Here is a 24320-nt window from a genome sequence, read left to right on the forward strand (position 1 = left end):
TCTATTATTGCGGGTGGCTTTGACTTTGGGTTGTTGAATATATCCATTCAAGGGGCTTATGATCAGTTACCAGGGTAAAATGTGATCCATAGAGATATATATGAAAATGTTCACATCCCCAGACAATGGTCAATGCCTCGCATTCAGTTTGAGAATACTTTTGTTCTGTATCAGAAAGCACCCGACAGTGACAGTGTCACTGCTGAGGGTTTGCTTTAGCCTCGGAAACGCACCCTGGTGAGTTTGCGACCATGGCCAAGTCATGTGCTTTCTTGTCAGTTCACAGAGTGGCTGTGTGATGGAAGCAAAGTCTTTGATGAAACGAGCACTGTAGTTTGCAATGCCCAGGAAACTGTGCACTTCATTAACATTTTTGGGTGGAGCAGCCTCTTGAAGTGCTTTAAGCTTTGTAGGGTCAAGTGAGAAACCTCCATCAGGGAATGTGTATCTGAAAAAATCCAGAGATGTCTGCCTATACACACACTTTGCCTTGTTCAGCGTTGTTTTTTGTTTTTATTTTTTCCTTTAGTCTCTGAAATGTGTTTCTCAAAGCTTCATCATGCTCCTGCAATGTTTTACCAAATACCAAGATGTCATCTCAGATTGATTACCCCTGGGATTCCATCCTAATTCTAACTGATACCCACAGTTTATATCAAGTTTGAAAAAGTATCAGGCTCCATTCAGTGCATGAATTACATCATTAACTGTAGGTGTCAAGTGTCTTTCTCTTTCAATGGATTTGTTAGGTAAGCACATGTCCACACAAATTTGAACAGGATCAGGATCCTTTGGCTTTGGTACTGCAACAATAGTAGACACCCATGGCGTCAGGCCTTCCACCACTTGTTTAGATTGCACTTTGTTCACTATTTTGAACCTAACTGAGAAGCAGTATCGTAGCTAAGTAGCGTGGTTCAGCTTGAATCAAATGGAGCTGACGTTTGCTTTTACTGCCTCCTTGTGGCTTTGAATGGCAACATCTACCGAAATGCCCTTGTTTTCCACACGCATGCCATATTTTCCCTTTTGCCAGGCAAGATCTCCCTTGAAAATGTGGGAAAGTTCCAGCAGAGTTAAAGAATGTCTTCTTGACAATATTACTTGTGCTGGACACAGCCATCACATCTTGGGAATTAACAGCACAGTTTTGTTTTTGTTCTATACCTGTAGCTTGCACCTCTGCCACCTCCATGGCTCGTCCCATCGCTAACAGATCACTTAAACTCTAAATGAGCTGACTAACAGTGCAAGCTGATTAGCGTTCAGATATCCGAAAAAAAACGTTAGACATGTAGTTTTACACACATCCTAAATGATGTGCACAAGAAATTGACGCTTGTTTTATGTAATAATACTAACGTACAAAGTTTTTTTTTTTTTTTTTTAACAAAAGCGATTGCTAAACATTCTTCTAGAAATGAAGATTAAAAGGGGTATAAACCACTTTTGAAAGATTTTAATGGTTTGTGAACCCTGGCCAATGAGGTAAATACGGGTCTTGGCGCCAATGTTGCCAGATCTACATAGAAAAGCGAGCCATCTGATATAGAAAAATATGCTCAAAATAAGTGAACCGTCTCACTAAAACAAGCAAACTCAGTTTCATTTCTTCCAAGGGGGACAATCGCGTGCTTCATTTGGTCTATTTATTGTAGCATAATGTACATAAAACATTGCATTCACTGCAATGGATTTGTCTTATATAGTTATGTTTTAAATCTTAAAACTTACCATCCAATCGCCAATCGGATGTGAGTATTTTTGCCGCTGATTGGGATGAGAGAGTTTCCCGCAAGCTTCTCAGTACGGGTCGGGAGTAATGGAGATGCTGTAATAAAGGTTTATTTTCCCAAAGGAATAAATCATGGCACATCATAATTAGGGGGATTGCTGTCTGTTATACGCTGGGGTGGGATATTAGAGGTTTTTTTTCACGGATAAATGAGTCGTTTTGTAGTATGTCACTCAATGAGGCAGCTGCACCTCACTTGCTAGCTGGCTAAGCTGTAGTTCGCGAAGTTTGTCAGCTTCAGTTTAATGTCAAATCCAGCTTCTGAAGTGCTTGTTGCCTTAGTTTACTTGATGTACATGTTTGAATAATCATGGTCTTGATCGATCTGTCAGTGTCCGTAAATTAGCACGTTGCAGCTAATTGTTTCAGCCTAGTATGATAAGCATCAAGTGATTCTCTTTTCAGAGTAGCCTCTCTGAAAATGTATGTTTCGTATCCAGTGTTTACCTTCTGTGAGAAGTATTCATTGAGTTTGATAACAGCAACAGCATAGTCTTTGGCCTTACCTGTGTCTGATAAAGTGTCAAATATATCCTGAACTTCATCTCCCATATAATGTAGGAGCATTGCCCTTTTACTTGTGTCATTTTTAATGTCCATTGCCAGTAGAAAATTCTCAAACCGTTGTAACCATTTTTTCCATCTGTTGCCAACAGAGCTGTGATCTTTATGTACAAAAAATTAGGGAAAAGCCGGTAATATTTGGTTTGCCATATATTCCTCATTGCCAGTATAATGTTCTCATAATAAGTCCAATCCAGATATGTCAGTAGAAACAACTCAACTTTTTTAATTTTGTCTCTCCAAAAACCCCTAAACCTACTAACTCTTCTTTGTTGTAATTATATAGCCTTTTTCCTTACCCCCATCTTTGCCTGCTCCAAGTGTTCCTTAAACAGTATTACAATTAACCATTATACATTACACTGCTCATTAGATTAATCGCATTTGATTATGAACACGATATTGCGTAGCTTGTCAGTGTTAGTGTTTTTATTAATGCCATTTATGTTTTTGTTAATACAGTACATACTGTAGCACTAGTCAACTAAATTAATGTAGCATGGCAAATATGAATGCACTTTTGGAAGTTGAATATAAGGGAAATGTCATTTTGGAATTTCTGTGGTGTAATGTGATATTATTGTTCATGTTCTTGTTCATGATGAAATTTTCTTTTATTGCTGTAATTAATTTATAGCGGGTCACAAGATGACCCGTTGAATTCATTTTGGAAGCAATTACTGATGTATTTTTAGTCCAGTGCCTGTATATAAGATTAGTACTGACCAAGTTCAGAGGTTGTCATATGTACCATGGAAAAAAAAAAGTTTGGAAAAAAAAAAAAAAAAAAAAAAAAAAAAATATATATATGCAGTATATATATAATATAAAAAAATAATATCTATATATATATATATATATATATATATATATATATATATATAAATAAATCTCTAAATCAAAACCATGATTTGAATTGTTATTATAACCTAAAGATGCTATGTGAAAGTTTGAAACAGAAAATAGTGGTTTTCATCTTGCCACTTTCTTGTTAAAGAAAACACATTTTTACTCAAATTAATCAAAATGGATTTATTGCATTTTGGAACCAAACTCTTCATATATATATATATATATATAAATATACATATATATAAATATATAATATTGTGTGTGTGTGTTTATATTATATTATATTATATTTGTGTGTGTGTGTGTGTGTGTGTGTGTGTCTGCATCTGCTGAATTATTTTTATTTATTGCTTTTGTTTGTTTTTTTGACTGTGAGTAAAATCTCTCACCTGGGTGATGCTACTCCAACAACAGACCATGCAAAATATCAAAAATATTATTTTTTAAATATTGCCAAGTAAAACTTTGCGACATTATGAACAACAATAAAATCAGAGAAGGACTTTAACTGTGAGCGACACAAGCACAAGGAAAATGGTAACACTTTACAATAAGGTTCCATTAGTTAATGTTAGTTCATGTATTAACTAACATGAACAAACAATGTACAATACATTTATTACAGTATTTAATGTACATATCCATGATTAAAAGTGGGGATTAATAACGTTAAAGCCCTTAAACTGCAAGCACTTGACTGGGAAATTTATTTTGGCAAATATTGCCCTTTATTGGAAAAGTTAATGCTAGATTAGGTTTAAAATGCTTATTAAATTTAAGCTTATTAAGTAAGTTTCCTGGTAGTAACTCTGAAGTGGTGTAAGCCAGCCTGTAGTGACATCATTTAAGTGTCATCAACTGGAGAATGGAGGATGCTGTGGTCAGAGCTGTGTTTTTGTTGGTGTGAATCTTGAACTTATTTGATGTGATCTTTATTTTGGCTCATTGGGCTTAATAACTGTTGTTCTGTTTCTGAACTGGGTTCTGTTTTTGTTTAGTTTTTTTAAGAAAGAAAGAAAGAAATTAAATTAAATGAAATGAAACGAAATGAAATGAAAAAAGTGCTTTCCTTCCGAATGACTTCTTTATTTTACAAATAATAAGAGAACTCTATTTACAATAAAACAATATATTAATATGCATGATAGGCCTATTTTAGTTATTTATTTATTTATTTCATTGTATTGACAAAAAATGTAAACATTCTGGGTGTTGTATCCCTTTAAGAAACCATGAGTATTTTCTTTCTCTTTCAGTGATCATATTGTTTTCCAGAACCAAGTGTTTGGGGTTTTGGAACCATCAGGGACCATCTGTGGCTGAGACAAGATAGATTTTTTTCTTGGAAAAACGGAAGCATTTTTTTCTTTATAATATTCACAAAGGCAGCTGGTGCAAGCCCATGCAATTACTTTTTGACAACAAAGGTTTATAGACAACACTTGGGAACTGATAACAATTAACTAGCAACAAAAAAGCTGATTCACTTCTTTTCCACAGCTGAATCAACATCCTCAGTCAGTCAACCAAAAAGTGTCCACCCTCTGTCCTTATGCAATACAGATCTTCTTCAAGATCTTCTTCAAGATCATCAAAACATAATCAGCCTTTTCCCAGTAATAAAATTAATCCACAGCTTACCTCTGCTGAATCAAGCAGATCAGATCAAAGCTGAGCATATCTCTGCTCGTGATATGTAAACAATCAGTTATACTGAAATATATCCCTGACCGCACTGAGTCAGTAATCTGATTACTTTTGTAGGACTGATCAAGATATTATGTGCAGCTAGTCTAAGTAACAAAATGCTTTCTATGCCTCCAGATTTGTCTGTAATAATAATGCAAAAGCTGATACTTCAAATTAACAAATTAACAATAAAAACAAAAATCATCTCAAACAAAGGGGGAATACACACCCATGTACATATTTAAATATAGGGCTTTAAAGCCATTTATTGGTTACACCATGGTATTACAGATGATAAATGATGCAAAATGTAGATGATAATTTAAAATATTACCATACATACCCTTATACAACCAGTATTTATCTATGTTTTTTCTGGGCCCCCCAACTGTTTCTTGGTCCCCTCTGTGCCACCTCATTTAAAGAATCCAGCAAGGATTTAATCACTCAAATAGCCATTATTAGTGATAATTATTTTATAACTAATATGATGATTATAGTGAACATGTGTTTGTATTGGGTGTGCAGCTGGATGCATTCTAGTACAACAACTTCTCCAAAGCAGTATACTAACAGTAAAAATATTCCAGAAATAATTATTAAAGTGTGATGATCTCAGTGACTGTGCAGTTTACTAATCAAACCTACATGCACTGATGCTATAGTTGTGCCAAACATCTGTAGAATGAATTGATTCACTGTATTATCATGTCCGTACATGTTACTTCCTTTTCATGCTTTTTGGCATCACAATCTGTGGTCCCTCCTTACTATGATGCAACCTGAAGAGGCGGAGCAAAAGTTTTCTTTTGGGGTGCATAAATTCTCATCCTTGGAATATTCAAGCTTCATTGAATAGGGATATACAATGGAGATCAACAGATCAGCTGCATGTATGACAGCACATTTGTAAAGTTCTGGGTTACCTATATTGTAACTTTATTTTTATTTTTTTTAAAAAAAGTAATATTTTATATCTTTGTATCTTTTTTATTGAAGGTGTAGTGACAGTATTGTGTATTTGTGCCACATCCGCTGCACAAGGTAAGGAAACATTATGATTATACTTTAAAAATTGACTATTACTAGTTTTATGTAGTCTCAGCAATTGTTGTAAGAGTGACAAATCATTAAAACTGACAACTGAGTGAGTCTAATACATGTCAGTGGTTTATTTAAAGCAGTTTGTTGTTAAATATTTATTTATACCACTGGTGTGGAGATACAAGTTAGACAAATAAACTCGATGTGTGTTTGTGTGCAAGGTTTTTTTAATTTCTTTCTGTTTTTACGTGTATTTTTGTTGAATGTACTGCTGGGCAGAGTTAATTTCTATATCCTTTTTCAGACAATTCTGTTTTATTTATCTTTGACAATTATCAACCACCATTTTACAAAAAAAAAAAAAAAAATTCCGCATTGTTTTATTTGATGCAGTCTATTGAGCCACTTATGGTCTTTTTTCATGCTTTTATGTATTAGGCAGTTTTTGCAGTGATAGTAGGCCTGAGTTTAGCATAAGTGGTTTTTAGTAGAATCCAGATATAGACACTCTCCAGAACCATTAAGGAGTCTAATAGCATCAGAGCCATCCAATGACCAGTTACCACACTTATAAAAGAAGAATAAGATATTGCATACATTTTTGTATCAAAAGGGTATAAGTATACAAATACAAATGAACTTTCCCATGGTTTAAAGGTAGCCTATAGTTCACCAAAAATGACAATCCTCTCATAAGTTACTTACCGTTATCAAAAACATATTGAAACGAAAGAAAGTATTTTGAAGAACTGTTCAAATTGTTTATTCATTCAATGACTTCCATTGTATGGATAAAAAAAAATCTTCTTATGTGTTCCACAGTTCCATACAGATGACACTACAAGACACTGTGCAGTGAAAAATAAGTTAAAAATAGTGAAAAAATAAGTGAAAAATAGTCTTTGAATTGCCTTCCTTGTGATCCTAAAATCTCGGACACAAACGCTGCTGCGTCATGTCGCAAATCAATTTCTTTTTCAGCTCAGAAGTTGCGCGAATGCTTGTATGTTGGAAATAGAGCGGGACGTCAGTTTACTGAGGTTTGTTGTGTCAATCCGTGCTTTATCCAGAACAGACAGAATTGCTGATTGTAATGGGTTCTGTTGTCTAGTCGCATTGCACTGCTCACATCCGGTGTAAACACGGGGTAAAATTAGCAATCACGTCAGTGAAACACCAAATGTTTGCTTTACTTTGCTACAGATTCATTTTTTAAACCAGACAGTATGCAAGCTTTTCAGAGAGACTCAAAGTAAGTCTTACTAAAGTGGATCCAACAGTAATGTCGCAAAACATAAGTGTGAGTAAACATATTACCACTGCTGCATTGTCTGTTCCAGACTGTTTGATATATACTGAGTATTTATACATTATTAACCCAAATGACCCATGTTGTTTTCAGAGTATCAGAGCAGATCATTTTAATAATTGAAACCGTTAGCCAATCATAGTGAGCATTTACTTGCATGTCTTGAATGTGCCCCGCCTATAAAAACACAGTTCTGCAAAGAGGCTCGAAAACAGAATATAAAATATATAAAATAGCCTATTACTTCTAAATTATGATTTATTATTTATTTTATTTAATGTAAAATCACAATAACATTATAAGTGAACCTCAGAGACCTTTATAAAATAATAAAAATAAAAAAAAGAGTTCATGAGCCCTTTAAAACCGTACTATCATTTTTGTCCACAGGGGACTAGTTACCACTTTTCATAATGAATCATCTCTTTGTTCCTCAGGATTTTGCCATAATGACAAAGGGAGCCAGTGAGTCTCTCAACACCGTCATAAAAGTTTTTGGATTTTTATTATTATTACATATGCATTTTAGCATAGATCAATTTAATGTAAATTAACAGAATGATTTGGTAAGAGTAAAACATGAGTGATCTGTCTTTATAATGTCAGCAGCAATGCAGGTTTCAGTGGACAGATGGAAGGCAGCCATCATCTGCACTGTTGTGGAAATGTGTCGTACAAGATCTCAGAAAGTTCCTGCTGTAATGGTAGGAGAGACTCTTGCAGCTGTTAGTTTGTGGTTGCTGAGTGCACAGTGAGTTTAGGACATACACAATGATTGAACATGATTTATATTTAATTGTGTTGCAGGAAATGTAACTCTGGGATTAAGCCAGCTGGTGGCTGACTGCTGTGATTCTGTATCTTACAATCCCCTTAACGAGATTTGCTGTAATGGCAGCATACTGACACGAAGCAGCACTCACATGAAATGCTGTGGCAAAGGTAGCCGATGTACTTTATGCACCTATTTGCACACATTTTTGCATGCTTAAGAAATTTCGTTGAGATTGATTTATTGATCTTTATACTATTAGATCAAGAAAGGCTTATTTTATAATGAGTTTTCTCTTACACTCATTTACAGCCATGTACCTGACAACGACTCATTTGTGTTGTGGTGGTGACAAAATATTTGAATGGAAGGAAAATCATTCTTGTTGTGGCAATGAAACATATGACATGACAACCCACTGCTGCTGCACTAACCTTAATCTAAAAGTAAAGCCTTATAATGACACTTGCTGTCCAAAAGCAACAGGTGTGTGGATACAGCTCTTACGGTGATAATTAGATAAATAATTAAATAAATGTGGTGCAAGTGACTAAACAGTGGAACAAAGGCATCTTCTCTGTGATATTTCATGTGTTTTTAGTTAAACAATAATAGATTTGCCATTTGTATTAGTAGTTTATAATGTGAATCTTATTGTCACAGATTCTGATAAAAAAACAAAATGCCAACAAGGCTCCCTTCCCACCTGGTAAGTCACACAGACATAATTCTATACCTCCAAGAGACAACATAGTTAGAGTTAAAAGAGTAAAAGCATTATCTACTCTCTGCTTTTCTTGAATGCAAAAATATCAGAATACTGATCATTATAAAATGTGTCCCCTCTTTTCTAATTGAATGAATGATAAGCAACTCAAAGTTTACACTGATTTGCAAAAACTGTTGTTGCAAAAATTGTTGATGTCAACAGCATTGGAATACGTACTCGGTAACTAACGTAACCTCAGTTCCCTGAGATACAGTAATGAGTACTGCGTCACTAGACGCTATGGGAAAAAGTATTTTTTTTCTCCAAAACTGAAGCTTTTTTTAAAAACGCAGTGTAACTGCATGGCCATTGGTTCGTGCAGTGAAAATAAAAATGAACCAATGGCGAGTCAGCAGAGCTGCACAATCCCGAAGCCACAAAGCCCACTAAAGCCTGCCAATTTGGGCAGAGCCATCTGGCTATATAAGGGGACTTTCTGGCATAGGATCCTTAGGTTAGTTTGACTGAAGCGATGACATGCAGTCATGCAGCTCTATAGCACGGCTAGCAATGCAGTACTCGTTCCCTATCTCAGGGAACCAAGGTTACGTTAGTAACTGAGTAAATTCCCTTTCAATATTACACTTGCACTGCATCGCTAGACGCTATGGGAAACAGTACAATCACAAAATGCTATGGAGAGGAACGACTATTATGTGAACTTCCCGAGGGGCTCAGAGGGACAAGTATAATGTGGCAAGCCCTTCATGTGGCAATCGGCTAAACTCACAGAGGTAATGCCCGGCCTGGATAATCATTCCAAGTAAGACTCGTACAGCCTCGGCACTAGGAAGGGCAGAGAGCATACAGGAAGTAGTAGTTCTGGCGAGTTTGAGCATGTTACGGCCAAACAGTATGATCCTGCCTTCTGGCGAGTGCATGCCGATTATGAAGAAAGGACCCTGGCCTGTAAGGCAGGGACAACCAGGTTGTAAAACCTAGCAAATGTCGACGACGATGCCCAGCCAGCCGCAGCACAGATTTTTGTGATAGACACAATGCTAGACCAAGGACAAGAAGAGGCCACGTCACTGGTGGAGTTGGCTCATACTCCAATGGGGCATTACAGGTCCAAGGAAGAGTATGCTAGCGTAATAACATCTACTATCCACCAGGAACGTCTCTGCTTTGTGACCGGATGACCCTTGGTGGGGCCACCGAAGCAAACAAAGACCTGCTTCGACTGCCTAAACAGGGCGGAGCGCTCAATGTAAATTCTCAGCAACATGACAGGGTAGAGTAAATACAGCTCCTGGTCCTCCTCCAAGGGAGGAAGCGCAGAGAGTGTAATGACCTGTGCTCTGAATGGACTAGAGAGCACCTTAGGTACATAACCATGCCGTGGCTTCAGGATGAACTTAGAGTCACTGGGCCCGAACTCAAGGCAAGCTTGACCGATGCTAAAGCCAGTAGCAGAGCAGTTTTCAGCAATAGGGGCCCAAGGTCAGATGACTGTAGCGGCTCGAAGGGAGGGCTCTTAAGAGCCCTCAGAACAGTGAGCAGATTACATGTAGGGATGGTAAAGGGGCAAGGCAGGTTCAGCCTCATGGACCCCTTCAGAAAGCTGACAACTAAGTTGTTCCTACCCACCGATTGACCAGCTATAAGAGCGTAAAAAGCTGCTATAGCCACTATATAGACCTTGAGATTGGAAGAGGAGCGACCCTTATCTGACATCTCTTGGAGGAAGGATAATATCAAAGATATGTCACAAGAAATTAGGTCTTTGCCACAGGCTGCACACCAGGTGGAGAAGACGGACCATTTAAGGACATAAAGCCATCTCGTAGACGGGGCTTAAGGTGGAGTAATTGTATTTAAAATGTTCTCGGGGAGGTCTGCAGGCTCCCATCGAGAGGCCAGAGGTGCAGAGCCCACAGCTGCCATGACGTCCTGTTCGCCTGAGAGAGGAGGTCCCACCTCAGGGCAATGGGCCAGGGGCTGCAACAAGCAGCCGAGACAGCTCCGAGAGCCAATGTTGATTCCTTCAGAGCAGGGCCACTAGGAGAACCTTGTGTCCTTGCTCCCTGATTCACCTTTTTTCCTGAGGGATCAAGGCGATCAGGGGAAAAGCATAAAAGAGGAGGTTGGGCCAGTCGTGGACCAACACATCCCTTTTCTTTGAAAAATAAGTTGAGCAATGAGAGTTGTCTTCTTAGGCGAAGAGGTCAACCTCTGCCTTCCCAAATATCTCACAAATTCTCTAAACTGTTTGCGGATGGAGCATCCACTCTTCTGAGGGGATGTTGCTCCACGACAGCATGTCTGCTCCTTGGTTCAACCTGCCTGGCTTGCGTTGCTCTCAGTGAACGCAAGTTGAGCTGAGCCCGTTCCAAGAGGCGCTCTACCAGAATGAAGAGGTGCCTCGGGGAGAGCCCTCCCTGGTGATTTATATAGGACACCACCGTCATGCTGCCTGAGTGGACTAGAACGTGGTGACCCTTTAGGTCTGGCAAAAAGGCCTGAAGGCATTGACACACTGCCAGCATTTCTAGGCAGTTGATGTGTAGCCAACCTTCCTCTTTCGACCACTGGCCGAAAGCCAGTTTGCCATTGCATAGAGCTCCCCAACCCCTGTTGAACAAATCTGTTGAGACAACCTTCCTTCTGCAGACCATTCCCAGAGCCACGCCCTGATCCATCCACTGAGTGTCGGGGCCAGAGGCCAGAGCTGCCGCACAGGACTGGTCAACCTTGATATACAGGCATCCGTGACGCCAAGCGTGGGACGGAACTCGTGGTTTCAGCCAGTACTGAAGCTGTAGCACCAGAGATGCAGAGGCCATAAGGCCCAGCATCTTCTGAAACATCTTGAGAGGGTGATAGGCTCCAACTTTGAAGGAGTCAAACCGAATGGTCGTTTCATAAGGGTGTGGTTCAGGTGCCTGAGATCAAGGATGGGCCATATGCTTTTTGGGGACGAGGTAGTAAAGGCTTGTAGAAGCCTGACTCGCTCTGAGCTGGGGAAACTGTCTCTATGGTTCCTTTTGCCAGCAAATTCATTACCTTGGAGCACAGGACATGTGCGTCTTTGCTCTGTACCAAGGTGGGAACCACGCCGCTGAATCATGGGGTCTTTAAGTGAATTGAAGTGAATTACCTAGTTTTAATATCCCCACAACCCAGTCTGACACTCCAGAGATGGCCTGCCAGGCCTCGGCTCATGTGACAAGGGGTTGGGTGCTTGAATGGGCCCAGCATCCACAACAAAAACATTTCCTAATAACACCTGTAACTGAACAGGGTGTTCAGAGGGATAACCGCGACTGTTTGGTGGGTGGTCCGGCTGCAGCGGGACTTAGCCCCCTCCTCTTCCTGTCCTTCAGATCAGGCCATTGCTGGAGGCGCCGGGTCCAGCGTACGTTGGGCTAGGGTCCCTGGCGCTTGGGAAATGGGTAGTGTCTAGCTGAGCAGGAGCGCTGTCAAGGCTCAGGCTTGGAAGATGGCTGGGCCACTGGAGGAGCAGGTTTTGCGGGCTGCTGAGTCTGCAACTGGCAACTGGAAGCAGCTGCAGAACTGGAGTGCTTGGGTAAGAAGTGTTGCATCACTTGAGATGACTACCATGCAGCGGTGAACCCTTGAGCCTCTTTAAAATTTGCTCTTTTAAATATCGCCGGATGGCGGAAGGGTCTCATAGAAGCTGCAGCTGCTGCAGATGCTGAAGGCGGCTTGCGAGAGTGGAGAATCAGCCGAGCAGAGAGTTCTTGATCCACTGCAAGGCTTGTCAACGGCGAAGGCTTCGAGTCTCGTAGAGCAAATATCATGGTCGATGCTGAAGGAGAAAAAATCTGAGGATCCTATGCCAGAATGGCCGCTTATATAGCCAGATGGCCCCGCCTATATTGGTGGGCTCTGACGGGCTTTGTGGCCATAGGCTTGAGTAGCTCCGCTGACTTGCCATTTGTTCGTTTTTTATTTTCACAAAAAAAAACAACTTCCCCCCAATTTACACAGCGACACAGTATGAGTGTAGTATTGAAAGGGAACCTGAATGTCATGATCACCAGCTGGAATGCCCTTGATATATAATAATAATAATGTTTTCACCTGTGTCTCATTAACCCTTTGCACAGACTCATCAGAACTCGTTTTCACCTGTGTCTCATTAACCCTATTTGCTTGCCTTATAAAAGCCTGGTTCAGTCAGTCATTAAATTGTGAAGTCTTGTATATGTCATTACTGCGTTTCCAAGCTTTGTATCCTTGTATCCTGCTCTCTGTCTGTTATTCTGGATTACTTTGTTAACCTCAGCCCTGAACTTAATTCTTGGTTTGGAATTGTCTGCTTGAGAATGACCTTTGACTATTTTTGGTCTACGATTGTGGATTACCCCTCCAATAAATAATCTCTCTCTCTCTCTCTCTCTCTATATATATATATATACACTCGTGGCCAAAAGTTTTGAGAATTACATAAATATTAGTTTTCAAAAAGTTTGCTGCTAAACTGCTTTTAGATCTTTGTTTCAGTTGTTTCTGTGATGTACTGAAATATAATTACAAGCACTTCATATGTTTCAAAGGCTTTTATCGACAATTACATGACATTTATGCAAAGAGTCAGTATTTGCAGTGTTGGCCCTTCTTTTTCAGGACCTCTGCAATTCAACTGGGCATGCTCTCAATCAACTTCTGGGCCAAATCCTGACTGAAAGCAACCCATTCTTTCATAAAAACTTCTTGGAGTTTGTCAGAATTAGTGGGTTTTTGTTTGTCCACCCGCCTCTTGAGGATTGACCACAAGTTCTCAATGGGATTAAGATCTGGGGAGTTTCCAGGCCATGGACCCAAAATTTCAACATTCTGGTCCCCGAGCCACTTAGTTATCACTTTTGCCTTATGGCATGGTGCTCCATCGTGCTGGAAAATGCATTGTTCTTCACCAAACTGTTGTTGGATTGTTGGAAGAAGTTGCTGTTGGAGGGTGTTTTGGTACCATTCTTTATTCATGGCTGTGTTTTTGGGCAGAATTGTGAGTGAGCCCACTCCCTTTGATGAGTAGCAACCCCACACATGAATGGTGTCAGGATGCTTTACTGTTGGCATGACACAGGACTGATGGTAGCGCTCACCTTTTCTTCTCCGGACAAGCCTTTTTCCAGATGCCCCAAACAATCGCAAAGGGGCTTCATCGGAGAATATGATTTTGCCCCAGTCCTCAGCAGTCCATTCACTATACTTTCTGCAGAAGATCAATCTGTCCCTGATGTTTTTTGGAGAGAAGTGGCTTTTTTGCTGCCCTTCTTGACACCAGGCCATCTTCCAAAAGTCTTCGCCTCACTGTGCGTGCAGATGCGCTCACACCTGCCTGCTGCCATTCCTGAGCAAGCTCTGCACTGGTGGCACTCCGATCCCACAGCTGAATCGTCTTTAGGAGACGGTCCTGGCGCTTGCTGGACTTTCTTGGATGCCCTGAAGCCTTCTTTACAAGAATTGAACCTCTTTCCTTGAAGTTCTTGATGAACCTATAAATTGTTGATTTAGGTGCAATCTTAGTAGCCACAATATCCTTGCCTGTGAAGCCATTTTTATGCAACGCAATGATGGCTACACGCGTTTCTTTGCAGGTAACCATGGTTAACAATGGAAGAACAATGATTTCAAGCATCACCCTCCTTTTAACATGTCAAGTCTGCCATTCTAACCCAATCAGCCTGACATAATGATCACCAGCCTTGTGCTCATCAACATTCTCACCTGAGTTAACAAGATGATTACTGAAATGATCTCAGCAGGTCCTTTAATGACAGCAATGAAATGCAGTGGAAATGGTTTTTTTTGGGATTAAGTTCATTTTCATGGCAAAGAAGGACTATGCAATTCATCTGATCACTCTTCATAACATTCTGGAGTATATGCAAATTGCTATTATAAAAAACTTAAGCAGCAACTTTTCCAATTTCCAATATTTATGTAATTCTCAAAACTTTTGGCCAAGACTGTATATATATATATATATATATATATATATATATATATATATATATATATATATATATATATATATATGCATACCCTTACAGTGGAGGTCTATTTAATAATAATTTGGAGATAATAATAATATCATTTTCTGTTTGTTTGTTTTTATGTGTGATTGGAAATTTCAAGCACACTCCCCAAAGTCTCAGGTAAAGCACTTTGAATCCTCATTGTATACTAAAAGTTATCTCTTTTGATTGGACAGTGATCTAGTTAGTTTCAGTATCCTTTGATAGTTTTTTCAGTTCATACCTGCTTAACCTGACATTTTTCAGGTGTCCAACTTAAATCGTTCTGGTAATTATTGGAAATCATGGTGATAGTATGGTTATTATAGTAAAAGTCTCACACTCTTATTCATTCTGTTCTAGAATTGAAGTGTGGGTCTGAACCTTACAATCCCCAGGAAAAAATATGTTGCTCAGGGAATCTGTATAAGAAGGCATCAGCACTTACTAAGGTATTGCTTTTTGACCTAAAGCTTTGCACTGCAGGAATAGAAATTCCAATAAATTTTAGATTTCTATGAACACTATGATTTTCAGTAAAATGTGCTTATGAAGTTTTTTGAGAACTTGCAGTATACAGTATTCAAAAACTATGCATACAATAACCTACTATGTTTACATGTGTCTCCTAGTGCTGTGGCAAAGATGTTTACACTCTGTCAGATGACAATGTGCTGTGCTGTAATGGAATCCTTCATCTCAATGTGCCTGAGCAGTCAGAGTGTGTTGGAGGTGTTATATATGCTCCACCAAACACTATTTGCCAAATGTCTGCTCGCCCCCGTCTTGGTGAGCACTGCTGTGGAGGACAAACCTTCAATCCTCGCACACATATTTGCTGTAACGGACACAGGTAGGTCCACAAGTACAAACTTTGATTTGTGTGTGTGTGCACTTGGATGGGATAAATGCAGAGCACAATTTCAGAGTATGGGACAACATACTTGCAGCGCCTTATTAACATAAGGGCTAGGCAGGGCTGAAGTCCCAGGGCCCAAAGAATGGAGGAGGCCTGTGATTGGCTGTGGAGGAAAGGAAAAGTAGACCTTGATTAATTGGCTATTGGGTGCACCCAAACTTTTCTTACTGAACCAATTGCCAAAACCCACCATGCCCCCACATTTGGCACTGTTATTAAGCCCAAAGTATAATTTGTTTTTGTTTTTATGCATACGTTAGCCCTCAACAGGTGCTCAACACATGCATTCTTCCTTTCCAGTGTCTGTACTATTATTGTCCAAAAGGTATGAGCGATATAAATGTCTTTGTACTCATTTACACTAGTGTTGCTATCTTTTAATCGCCACGGCTTTATTGAAGCTCATGGGAAACATACACCAAAAGCCAATGAAATGGCACTACTTGATTAAACCGTGCAGCATGCTGCATTTGTTGCTTTATTGAAGTGATAACCAACGCTTTATCCATTTGACACACAACACTTATAACATTACTGTATGTGTGAACAATAAAGGCTCTTTAGCTAGCCAGATTAAAAAGATTAAACGAGATGAAATGGCTCTGATCATGTAAACTGAAGTGTTGAGGTAAAATGGGTAAATACAAGCATTTCAATCCACACAGCACAACTATTTACCATGCAGTTACTAACACAGTAGAAACCATAAAACCATGGTAATGAGGAGCATGGTTTTTACCCGATTCATGATCTTACTAATACTACAGTTAATTCAAGGATTCAAGAATCACAGTAGCGTTCCACTGTCGGGCCAGTGCTGCCAGGGCTAACAACGAGCTGGGCAGGGCCAATGGCCTTGCACCTCAAGGCGCGAGCCCAAAATCAAGCCGTGTTTCCACTGTTGGACAAGCGCTACTGTAAAGCCTGCCCTTAACATGCCTCTCTAAAGCAAACATCACACAACACCAGCATTTCACCACAAAGGGGGAAATTAATGAAAACTTAACCGAAACCGACATTTGGTCCTTACATAAAGACTTAAAACTTCAGCATCAATATTTTATATGATTTACGATAAAAATAGTCATTTATTATTTTGTGTGATCATGCTTAATCAAAGTATTTATCATTATTTCACATTAAAAGAGAACACATACTTGTTCAATCACAGCAGCTCCATTTATTTGTGAAGGCAAGAATGCACAAAACAACTCCATTAGGGCTTTTAATTCCAAATGCGTATACATATAACACTACAGAAACATACTGATAAACTATTGTATGCTTCGGTCAAATTTATTTAAAAAAGAATGAGCATTTACATTAATTTTCCTCAATGCATATAATCTGAGGAGGTTTGACTGCCATCCTGTTTCACTGTACTGTTATCCTTTCAACCAAAGCAACAGAGGGATCTCACAGACAGAAGTTACACAGAGTGTATGAAATGTATGACATATGCGGATATAGAAGTCGGTTATAAACAAAGACACGAAGAGGAAGAGGCATAAATATTAAAACCAAATAAATACATGATTATAATCGTATATGATTTGTCTAAGTTTTTTAAGTGATCTCTGGTATTTTCATTAGCATAACGTGTTCTTATTATAGCGATTGTTCGCATGCAGCCTTAGGCATCACATATAATACATTTCTGCCTCATACGGTGATCAGAATTCCGATCACGTTGCATTCGTAAGTTAATTTGGACAGTTGCTGGTGTCTGAAAGTGAGTTTTGCCATTAAAATTGTTTTAAATGCCTTAAATGTTGATACTAGTTGATTGCTTGATATGAAAACATGGGAAATGAACAGCGGTGCTGACCATCTCTAACCTGGATAAACTCAGCCTTTGTTCATGATCATTCCTCTAGCCCCTCTTGGCCCGCTTTGGCACAAGGTATTTGGTGGGCCGAAAATCACTGGCCGTTGGCCCTGGGAAGCCCCAGAAGTGAGAGTGGAAACTCAACTGGCCCTGACACACACTAGCACCCTCGCTTTTGGCCTGACAGTGGAAACACAGCTTAGATGTGCTTAATCTGGCCCTGCATACTTGGCTACATGTCACAACACTTTTTTTTTTGTTAACAAAAGTTAGTAGTATTGGCCAGGCCGTGCACTTGACATCCTCATGGGCTATCTACAGTACTAAATGGATAGCACAGCTACTTTTAAATAACCTTAAATTTGGAAAATGACATAGTTCCAGATGATTGATAAGAAGGTATAAGGAGGTCATTTTAACCATTACATCCACCATGAGGGGGCGACCTACTTTATGTAGAAAAACATTTGTTGAAAGTATGGATAATTTCTTTACAGGAAAACTTTTATACAGTGTCTTTCTCTGCATGCTCCTGCTCCTGTCTCAGGTCAGTGACCAAATAGCAGTACCTGTGTGAATCTCTGAAAATCTAGTACATTTAGGCAAAACCATTAAAAAAATAGATGTTTGGCCTATAACCTGATTTCATGCATGTCTCTACCAATGCTGTCTTGAAAACAAGGCTTTGTCTGGAAAGCATTAGAACCGTCTCTGTCATCCAGGCCACCCCATAAACCCATAAAATTATTTTAAAACCATCTAAGGCCACCCCATAAACCCATAAAATTATTTTAAAACCATGTGAATTACTTTTCTTTCAAATCATTTTTTTTTTCTTTTTCTATTTAGCCACAACAAAACGAATGGCAATTATTGTTGTGGTTCAGAAGTCTATGACCTCCACAACCAGTTGTTGAGATGCTGCTCAGGTCATCTCTACAACCTAACACGTTTAAGTGGGGAAGCAGAGTGCTGTGGAAACCATCTGCTGGAATATAATAACAATCAGATTTGTTGTTCATCCTCAACCAATGCTATAATTTATGACACCAAACCAAACCACCGTTGCTGTGGGCATTACTACTACAACACATCCCTGTGGAGCTGCTGTGCTGAACATCTCAAACCAACACCAAAGCCTGACAGCTCTCCTGCAGAATACAGGCTTAAACCACTAATGGACCTGATCCCTGAAATGTGCAATAAAACAAGTAATGTTCTTGAACATTTATTGTGGTGCAACCTAAAATACTAAACTTTTTTGTTTGTTTCTTTGTACATTGACCAAATTATCTTGTCTCTTGTGTGTGTGTGTGTGTGTGTGTGTGTGTGTGTATGTGTGTGTGTGTGTGTGTGTGTGTGTATTTCTAGTGTTCTTTGGCAAAGTGGAGAGTTTGGCACTTGAAAATGATCAGCGTCATGTGGTGTTGAAAGTTGTGTGGCAGGTCAACATGAAATCAGAAAAGGTCATCAAAGACCCATGGCTTCATGTGTCCCTGGATCACTGCAGCTCTCCTGCCACAGAGAGCGGCATGACCTACCTTTGGGAGGAAAACCATGATAGGAAGTACAAGCTTCTCTCTCACCCTGTTGACCTAACCTCTGACATGCAACTGTTATATGCTGTATGTTACCATAAAAAGGGATAAAAATATGGATTGAGGTCTACAATATTTCCCATAATTTTGAAGCAAATTCATGCAGGTTGTCATAAGATTTTTGTCCTGAAGAGAATTTGTATCCATCATTAATGCTAAATGACCCTTAAGACAAGTTTACCCTTTTAAGAGAAGTCTGTTACTGTACGCAGCATTATGGCAGATGCCTCACATGTTGTATATCTGTGCTTTTTTGCCTCACTGGATATTTTTAATTAATCTCAATAATATATCGATCCTGTTGGGAGTGATGCATCTATTTATTCAGTCAGGTAAATTTTAAGGTTTGTTAATATACAAATTTTAAAAAGAGAAATGGAATCAGTTATTGAGTTCTCTTAAAAGTAATTTTTTTACAAAAGAAATTAATGGCTTTTATCCTAATCCTTGAAGACAGAGGTTATTTCATATGTTTTTTTTATATTTTAAGATGTTAATATAACAACAGCTCAAATATAAGCTTGATGTAGCTATGCATTTATTTTTATTATTATTATTATTTTTCATTTAATTGTTGTTGTTATTTTTTATTTTTATTTTTGACCAATTTACAGGTTTGTTACTACTTGTCGAACAGTAATCCTCATTCATTAAATTTGACCTGAAATGTATTCTAAATTTACTTAATTTAGACTTAAATTAATAGACTTAATTTAGAGACAATCATACAACAAGATGTTAAGTGTTAAGATGAAATGTCCCTTATCTGTCTGTCTCATCTCATCTGTCTGTCTAATACATGTAGTGGTTTGGGAGTTTTAAACTTCTCCAAACTCTTACATAGTGTTCAGTTTCCATGTCTCCTCTATACAACTTTGAACACACCTTTCATGTTAAATGTTGTGTGAAGAAAGTTTACTTGTTCAAGTTGTATTATGGTATTGGATATTGCAAAAAAACTATGGATATGTGATATATATAAAATATATATATATATATATATATATATATATATATATATATATATATATATATGCTTGATGTAGCTATGCATTTATTTTTAATATTATTTCTTTCATTGAATTGGCTATATATTAATAGTCTGTTATTTCTAAATAAAAAATTTTAAGCAGCACAAAACTATGCATATTTTTTTATCATGACTTTAAAATAAAGCAAGGACTACAAATTTAGATGTTTAAGAGATCTCTTTTTAAAAACAATCTGCAACTGAACAACATCTGCAATGAACCTCTGTTATGGAGTTAAGGTGGGAAATGTACCTTTAGATGTTGTTCAGTTGCAGATTGTTTTCAAAAAGAGATATCTTAAAAATCTAAATTTGTAGTCCTCAGGTTTTAGTACAGTTTAAAGACCTAAATACCAGCCTGATAAATAGTCTGTTCTTAGCTGGTTTATGAAAAAAAAAAATGAATTATACTGTTATTTAGTATGGTCATTATTAACAACATGTAGTTGATTGGACATGTACAGGTGCATCTCAATAAATTAGAATGTCGTGGAAAAGTTCATTTTTTCAGTCATGTATTAAAAAAAAAAAAAAAAAAAAAAAAAACATTTTGAAGGCTCAGGAAACCTTTGCAGGTGTTTTGAGTTGATTAGCTGATTGGCATGTCACCATATTCTAATTTGTTGAGATTTATAAGAACTAATTATAAGAACCAAAGACTTAAACTACTTCAGTCTGTGTGTATTGAATTTAATACACAAGTTTCACAATTTGAGTTGAATCACTAAAATAAATTAACTTTTCCAAGACATTCTAATTCATTGAGATGTATGTACTAAACAATTATGTCAGTTATGTTCTAGTGGTATGTAAAGTAAATCAACAAATAGATGAATGTGTGTCATTGTAAAAGTTAAATAACATATAAAATAATAACTAATAATTTATGTATATTTACTACAAAATGGTTGACAACATTTATAGATGTACTTAAAGAGATCTCACATCAGAAAAAGTGTAGAAAAGAAAATCACCAGACATTAATCTTTCTCTTTGGATAGTGAATACAGAAATCTCTTTTTCACTGAAAGGGGCTCTTCTCTCTCTGTTAAGCTTGGATTCTGCTCATTGCGGTTTGCAGAAGTTGTCAAATTTCTTATGCAAATATTGAATCTGTGAAGGCAAAGAGCTACTCTGTTGAATAGGGTTTAGTGAAAGGCTGCCACTTAGGTTTGGGCTTACGTAAGCCCAATAAAAAAATTATTCTATTAATTATACATAAAATATAATAAATAATATAATGAAATATATTAAAATAAATATTAAATAATAATATTATTCTATTAATTATACATAAAATATTGCTTTATGTGTCACTGGATCTCTGCTGCCCTGGAGACCTTCCAAGGAGATTTTTAAAAATAAATAAATAAACTTCATTATACTTCAAAATGCAGAGCATGCCTAATGTGAATATTTTGTCATTTAATATTTCATTTAATATTTAATAATATTTAAATAATCTGTATTCCAGTTTACTGAAGGGTACCATAGTTCTGTAATAGGGCAAAGGTACATCTAAAATATTTTTTCTGCTTTGCTTGGACCTCATGTTGTTGGCTGTACCTGTATAAACCAAATATGTGAAAGATTCACTGTTGATGATCAGTAAAAGCCATTTTTGGCTTTACCTGCAGGACTGCAGTTAAAGGAAAGGTTCATGTTCATGTTAATGTGCCTTTCTTGGAATATCCTGTTTGTTGCTGCCGTGTGTTTTGAGTTTGAGCTCCGTCAAGTTAATTCTTTTTTTATGTTAAAATCAATTTTATACACCATAATTTTTGTATCTATAACATGTGAATATATTCTCTATCGTATTCTACAACAAAAACAATCAGAGCGCCTTGTTATCACTAGTTTTATTTTGATTTCCAGAGTCCGCTATTAGCTTATAGCCCGTTAGCAACGCCAGCGTGGTTGCCGCTAATCTCACATACATTGCTAATACTCTATTCACACACATTACCATTGTTTTACTCACTGTTACTTGCTTTAATGGTGGATGTGTGTCTGCCTTTGAGTGCAGGTGAGGACACATTCGAGCTGCATTTGGTGCAGCTCAAGATCGAGGCCGTGTAGAAGCAGATCCGCGACCTGGTGAAGAGGCAGACCCAGCTGAGAGAGTGGAAAGCTGGAAACATCCCGGGCTGACGCTCACAAGTTCGGGGTGAGTATACAGCACGCTGTAGGGATGTAACGATTAATTTAACTCACGATTCGATTTGATTCCACGATTTGGTTTGATTTACAATTTTTTATTTTTTTTTTTTTTTTTTTTACAAAATGCATTAAGACAAATTATGAATTAAATGTGTTTGAATTATTGCTTTGACAATTATGCATATATATACTTTTTGAAATTGCACTTAATTTAATATATGCTAATATAGCACATATTATTGCTCTTTTATTTGTTTTGATTGCTTCTATTGTCTTTATTTGTAAGTAGTTTTGGATAAAAGTGTCTGCTAAATGACAAAATTTAAATAGAATGTAAATAACAAAACTAAATTAAGCCCCAAATCAAATAAATAAGTAACACAAATAAAATAAATCGCTTCATATAAACAAAATAAGGCTTTGTGTGTGCTCTTTCCATTTAAAATTAGAGGCAACAAAGAAATTTTGAAGCAAAAACAGAATGGTTTGTAAAACTATATAAAAATATCTGCATGAAACAGCAGACGAGCTGAAAGCGTTTCCTTGGTTTCTGCTGTAAACAAAGCAGCGCTGCACTTCTGAACTTTAATATGCATTATACAGAGGCAAGAGGAAAAGAAAAAATACCATCTAAACTTTTTTTAAAGACAGTAAGTTCCCCTCAGACATACATTCATATAAACTCCTACACCTAAATGAATCACGATTTGTTTAGCATCTCAACCTATTTGAATCGTTACATATTTGAATCGATTTTCAACCAGCTTGTGGTTAATCGTTACATCCCTAGCACACTGCTAACATTCCCACCACTGGGAACAGGCCCAGTGAATCCAGGATGCGATCTTCTAAATGTCCTTCACTCCGGCACCTGGACAACACAGACCCTGGGTGCACCAGCAGCAGAAGATGCGAGCCAGGCCTCGGGAGACGACCTCTCCTCCTCCACCGCCTCTGGTCTTCGAGATCTCCACCCGGAACCGCCTCGCTTCCCTCCGTGAGATGGAACGCGATGTTGTGATTGTCGGAGACTCCATCATTCGGAACGTCCGTGCTACATTAGCCGAAGGTAAAGTGCACCCTCACTGTTTCCCTGGTGCTTGTGTTCTCAATGTTTCTGCGCAGATACTCGCGATCATGATGGGCGATGAGAGCCCCGGAGTGGTCGTGCTTCACGCCGGGGTTAACGACACCAAATTTGGGCTCATAAACATTAGATCACTCAAATTTAAAGCAGTTATAGTAAATTAAATGGTCACAGATAATAATTTTGATATACTCTGCTTGACTGAAACCTGGCTAAAACCAAATGATTATATTGGTCTAGATGAGTCTACTCTACCAAGCTACTGTTATAAGCATGAGCCCCATCAGACTGGTCGTGGGGGAGGTGTTGCAACAATATATAGTGATATTCTCAATATTACTCAGAAAACAGGATAAAAGTTTAAATCATTCGAAACACTTCTGCTTAATGTTACACTGTCAGATATGCAAAAGAAATCTATGATATCTCTGGCTACTGTGTATGGACCACCAGGGCCGTATACAGAATTCCTAAAAGAATTTGGAGATTTCCTCTCAGACCTATTGGTTACCATTGATAAAGCGCTAATTGTCTGAGATTTTAATATTCACGTTGATAATCCAAATGATGCATTATGACTTGCGATTACAGACCTAATAAACTCTTTTGAAGTCAAGCAAAACGTCACCGGGCCCACTCATCATTTTAATCATATGCTAGATTTAATGATATCGCATGGAATCGATCTTACTGATACAGATATTATACCTCAAAGTGATAATGTTACTGAACATTTCCTTGTATCGTACATGCTGCGTATTACTGATATTAACTGCATGGCTCTGTGTCGTCGTCCGGGCAGAACTATTTTTCCAGCCACCAAAGACAGATTCACAAATAACCTGCCCGATTTATCTCAACTGCTCTGTGTACCCACACATGAACTAGACGAAATGACTAACAACATGGGCACTATC

At 38.1% G+C, this 24320-nt stretch overlaps 1 protein-coding gene across 4 annotated transcripts in view; it reads left to right on the plus strand.

Moving 5' to 3' along the window:
* Positions 1-20069, plus strand: part of LOC109078033 (galaxin-like) — a 53189-nt gene extending 33120 nt beyond the window's left edge. Inside the window, exons 1-12 of one of the 4 annotated variants that reach the window (XM_042775076.1) lie at positions 5547-5793; positions 5900-5944; positions 7691-7718; positions 7860-7957; positions 8061-8195; positions 8338-8511; positions 8689-8734; positions 14903-14922; positions 15145-15233; positions 15414-15634; positions 18378-18739; positions 18900-20069. In XM_042775076.1, the coding sequence (XP_042631010.1) occupies positions 5769-5793; positions 5900-5944; positions 7691-7718; positions 7860-7957; positions 8061-8195; positions 8338-8511; positions 8689-8734; positions 14903-14922; positions 15145-15233; positions 15414-15634; positions 18378-18739; positions 18900-19177 (1521 nt within the window). In that variant the 5' untranslated portion in view covers positions 5547-5768 and the 3' untranslated portion in view covers positions 19178-20069. Of the gene's footprint in view, positions 1-5546; positions 5794-5899; positions 5945-7690; positions 7719-7859; positions 7958-8060; positions 8196-8337; positions 8512-8688; positions 8735-14902; positions 14923-15144; positions 15234-15413; positions 15635-18377; positions 18740-18899 lie in introns of those variants that run through there. The other 3 variants (XM_042775078.1, XM_042775080.1, XM_042775079.1) reach the window with 3 other exon arrangements.
* Positions 20070-24320: the final 4251 nt, after the last annotated feature.

The sequence above is a fragment of the Cyprinus carpio genome, chromosome A18 (genome assembly GCF_018340385.1).
Source record: "Cyprinus carpio isolate SPL01 chromosome A18, ASM1834038v1, whole genome shotgun sequence".
In the NCBI taxonomy this organism is placed as follows: Eukaryota; Metazoa; Chordata; class Actinopteri; order Cypriniformes; family Cyprinidae; genus Cyprinus; species Cyprinus carpio.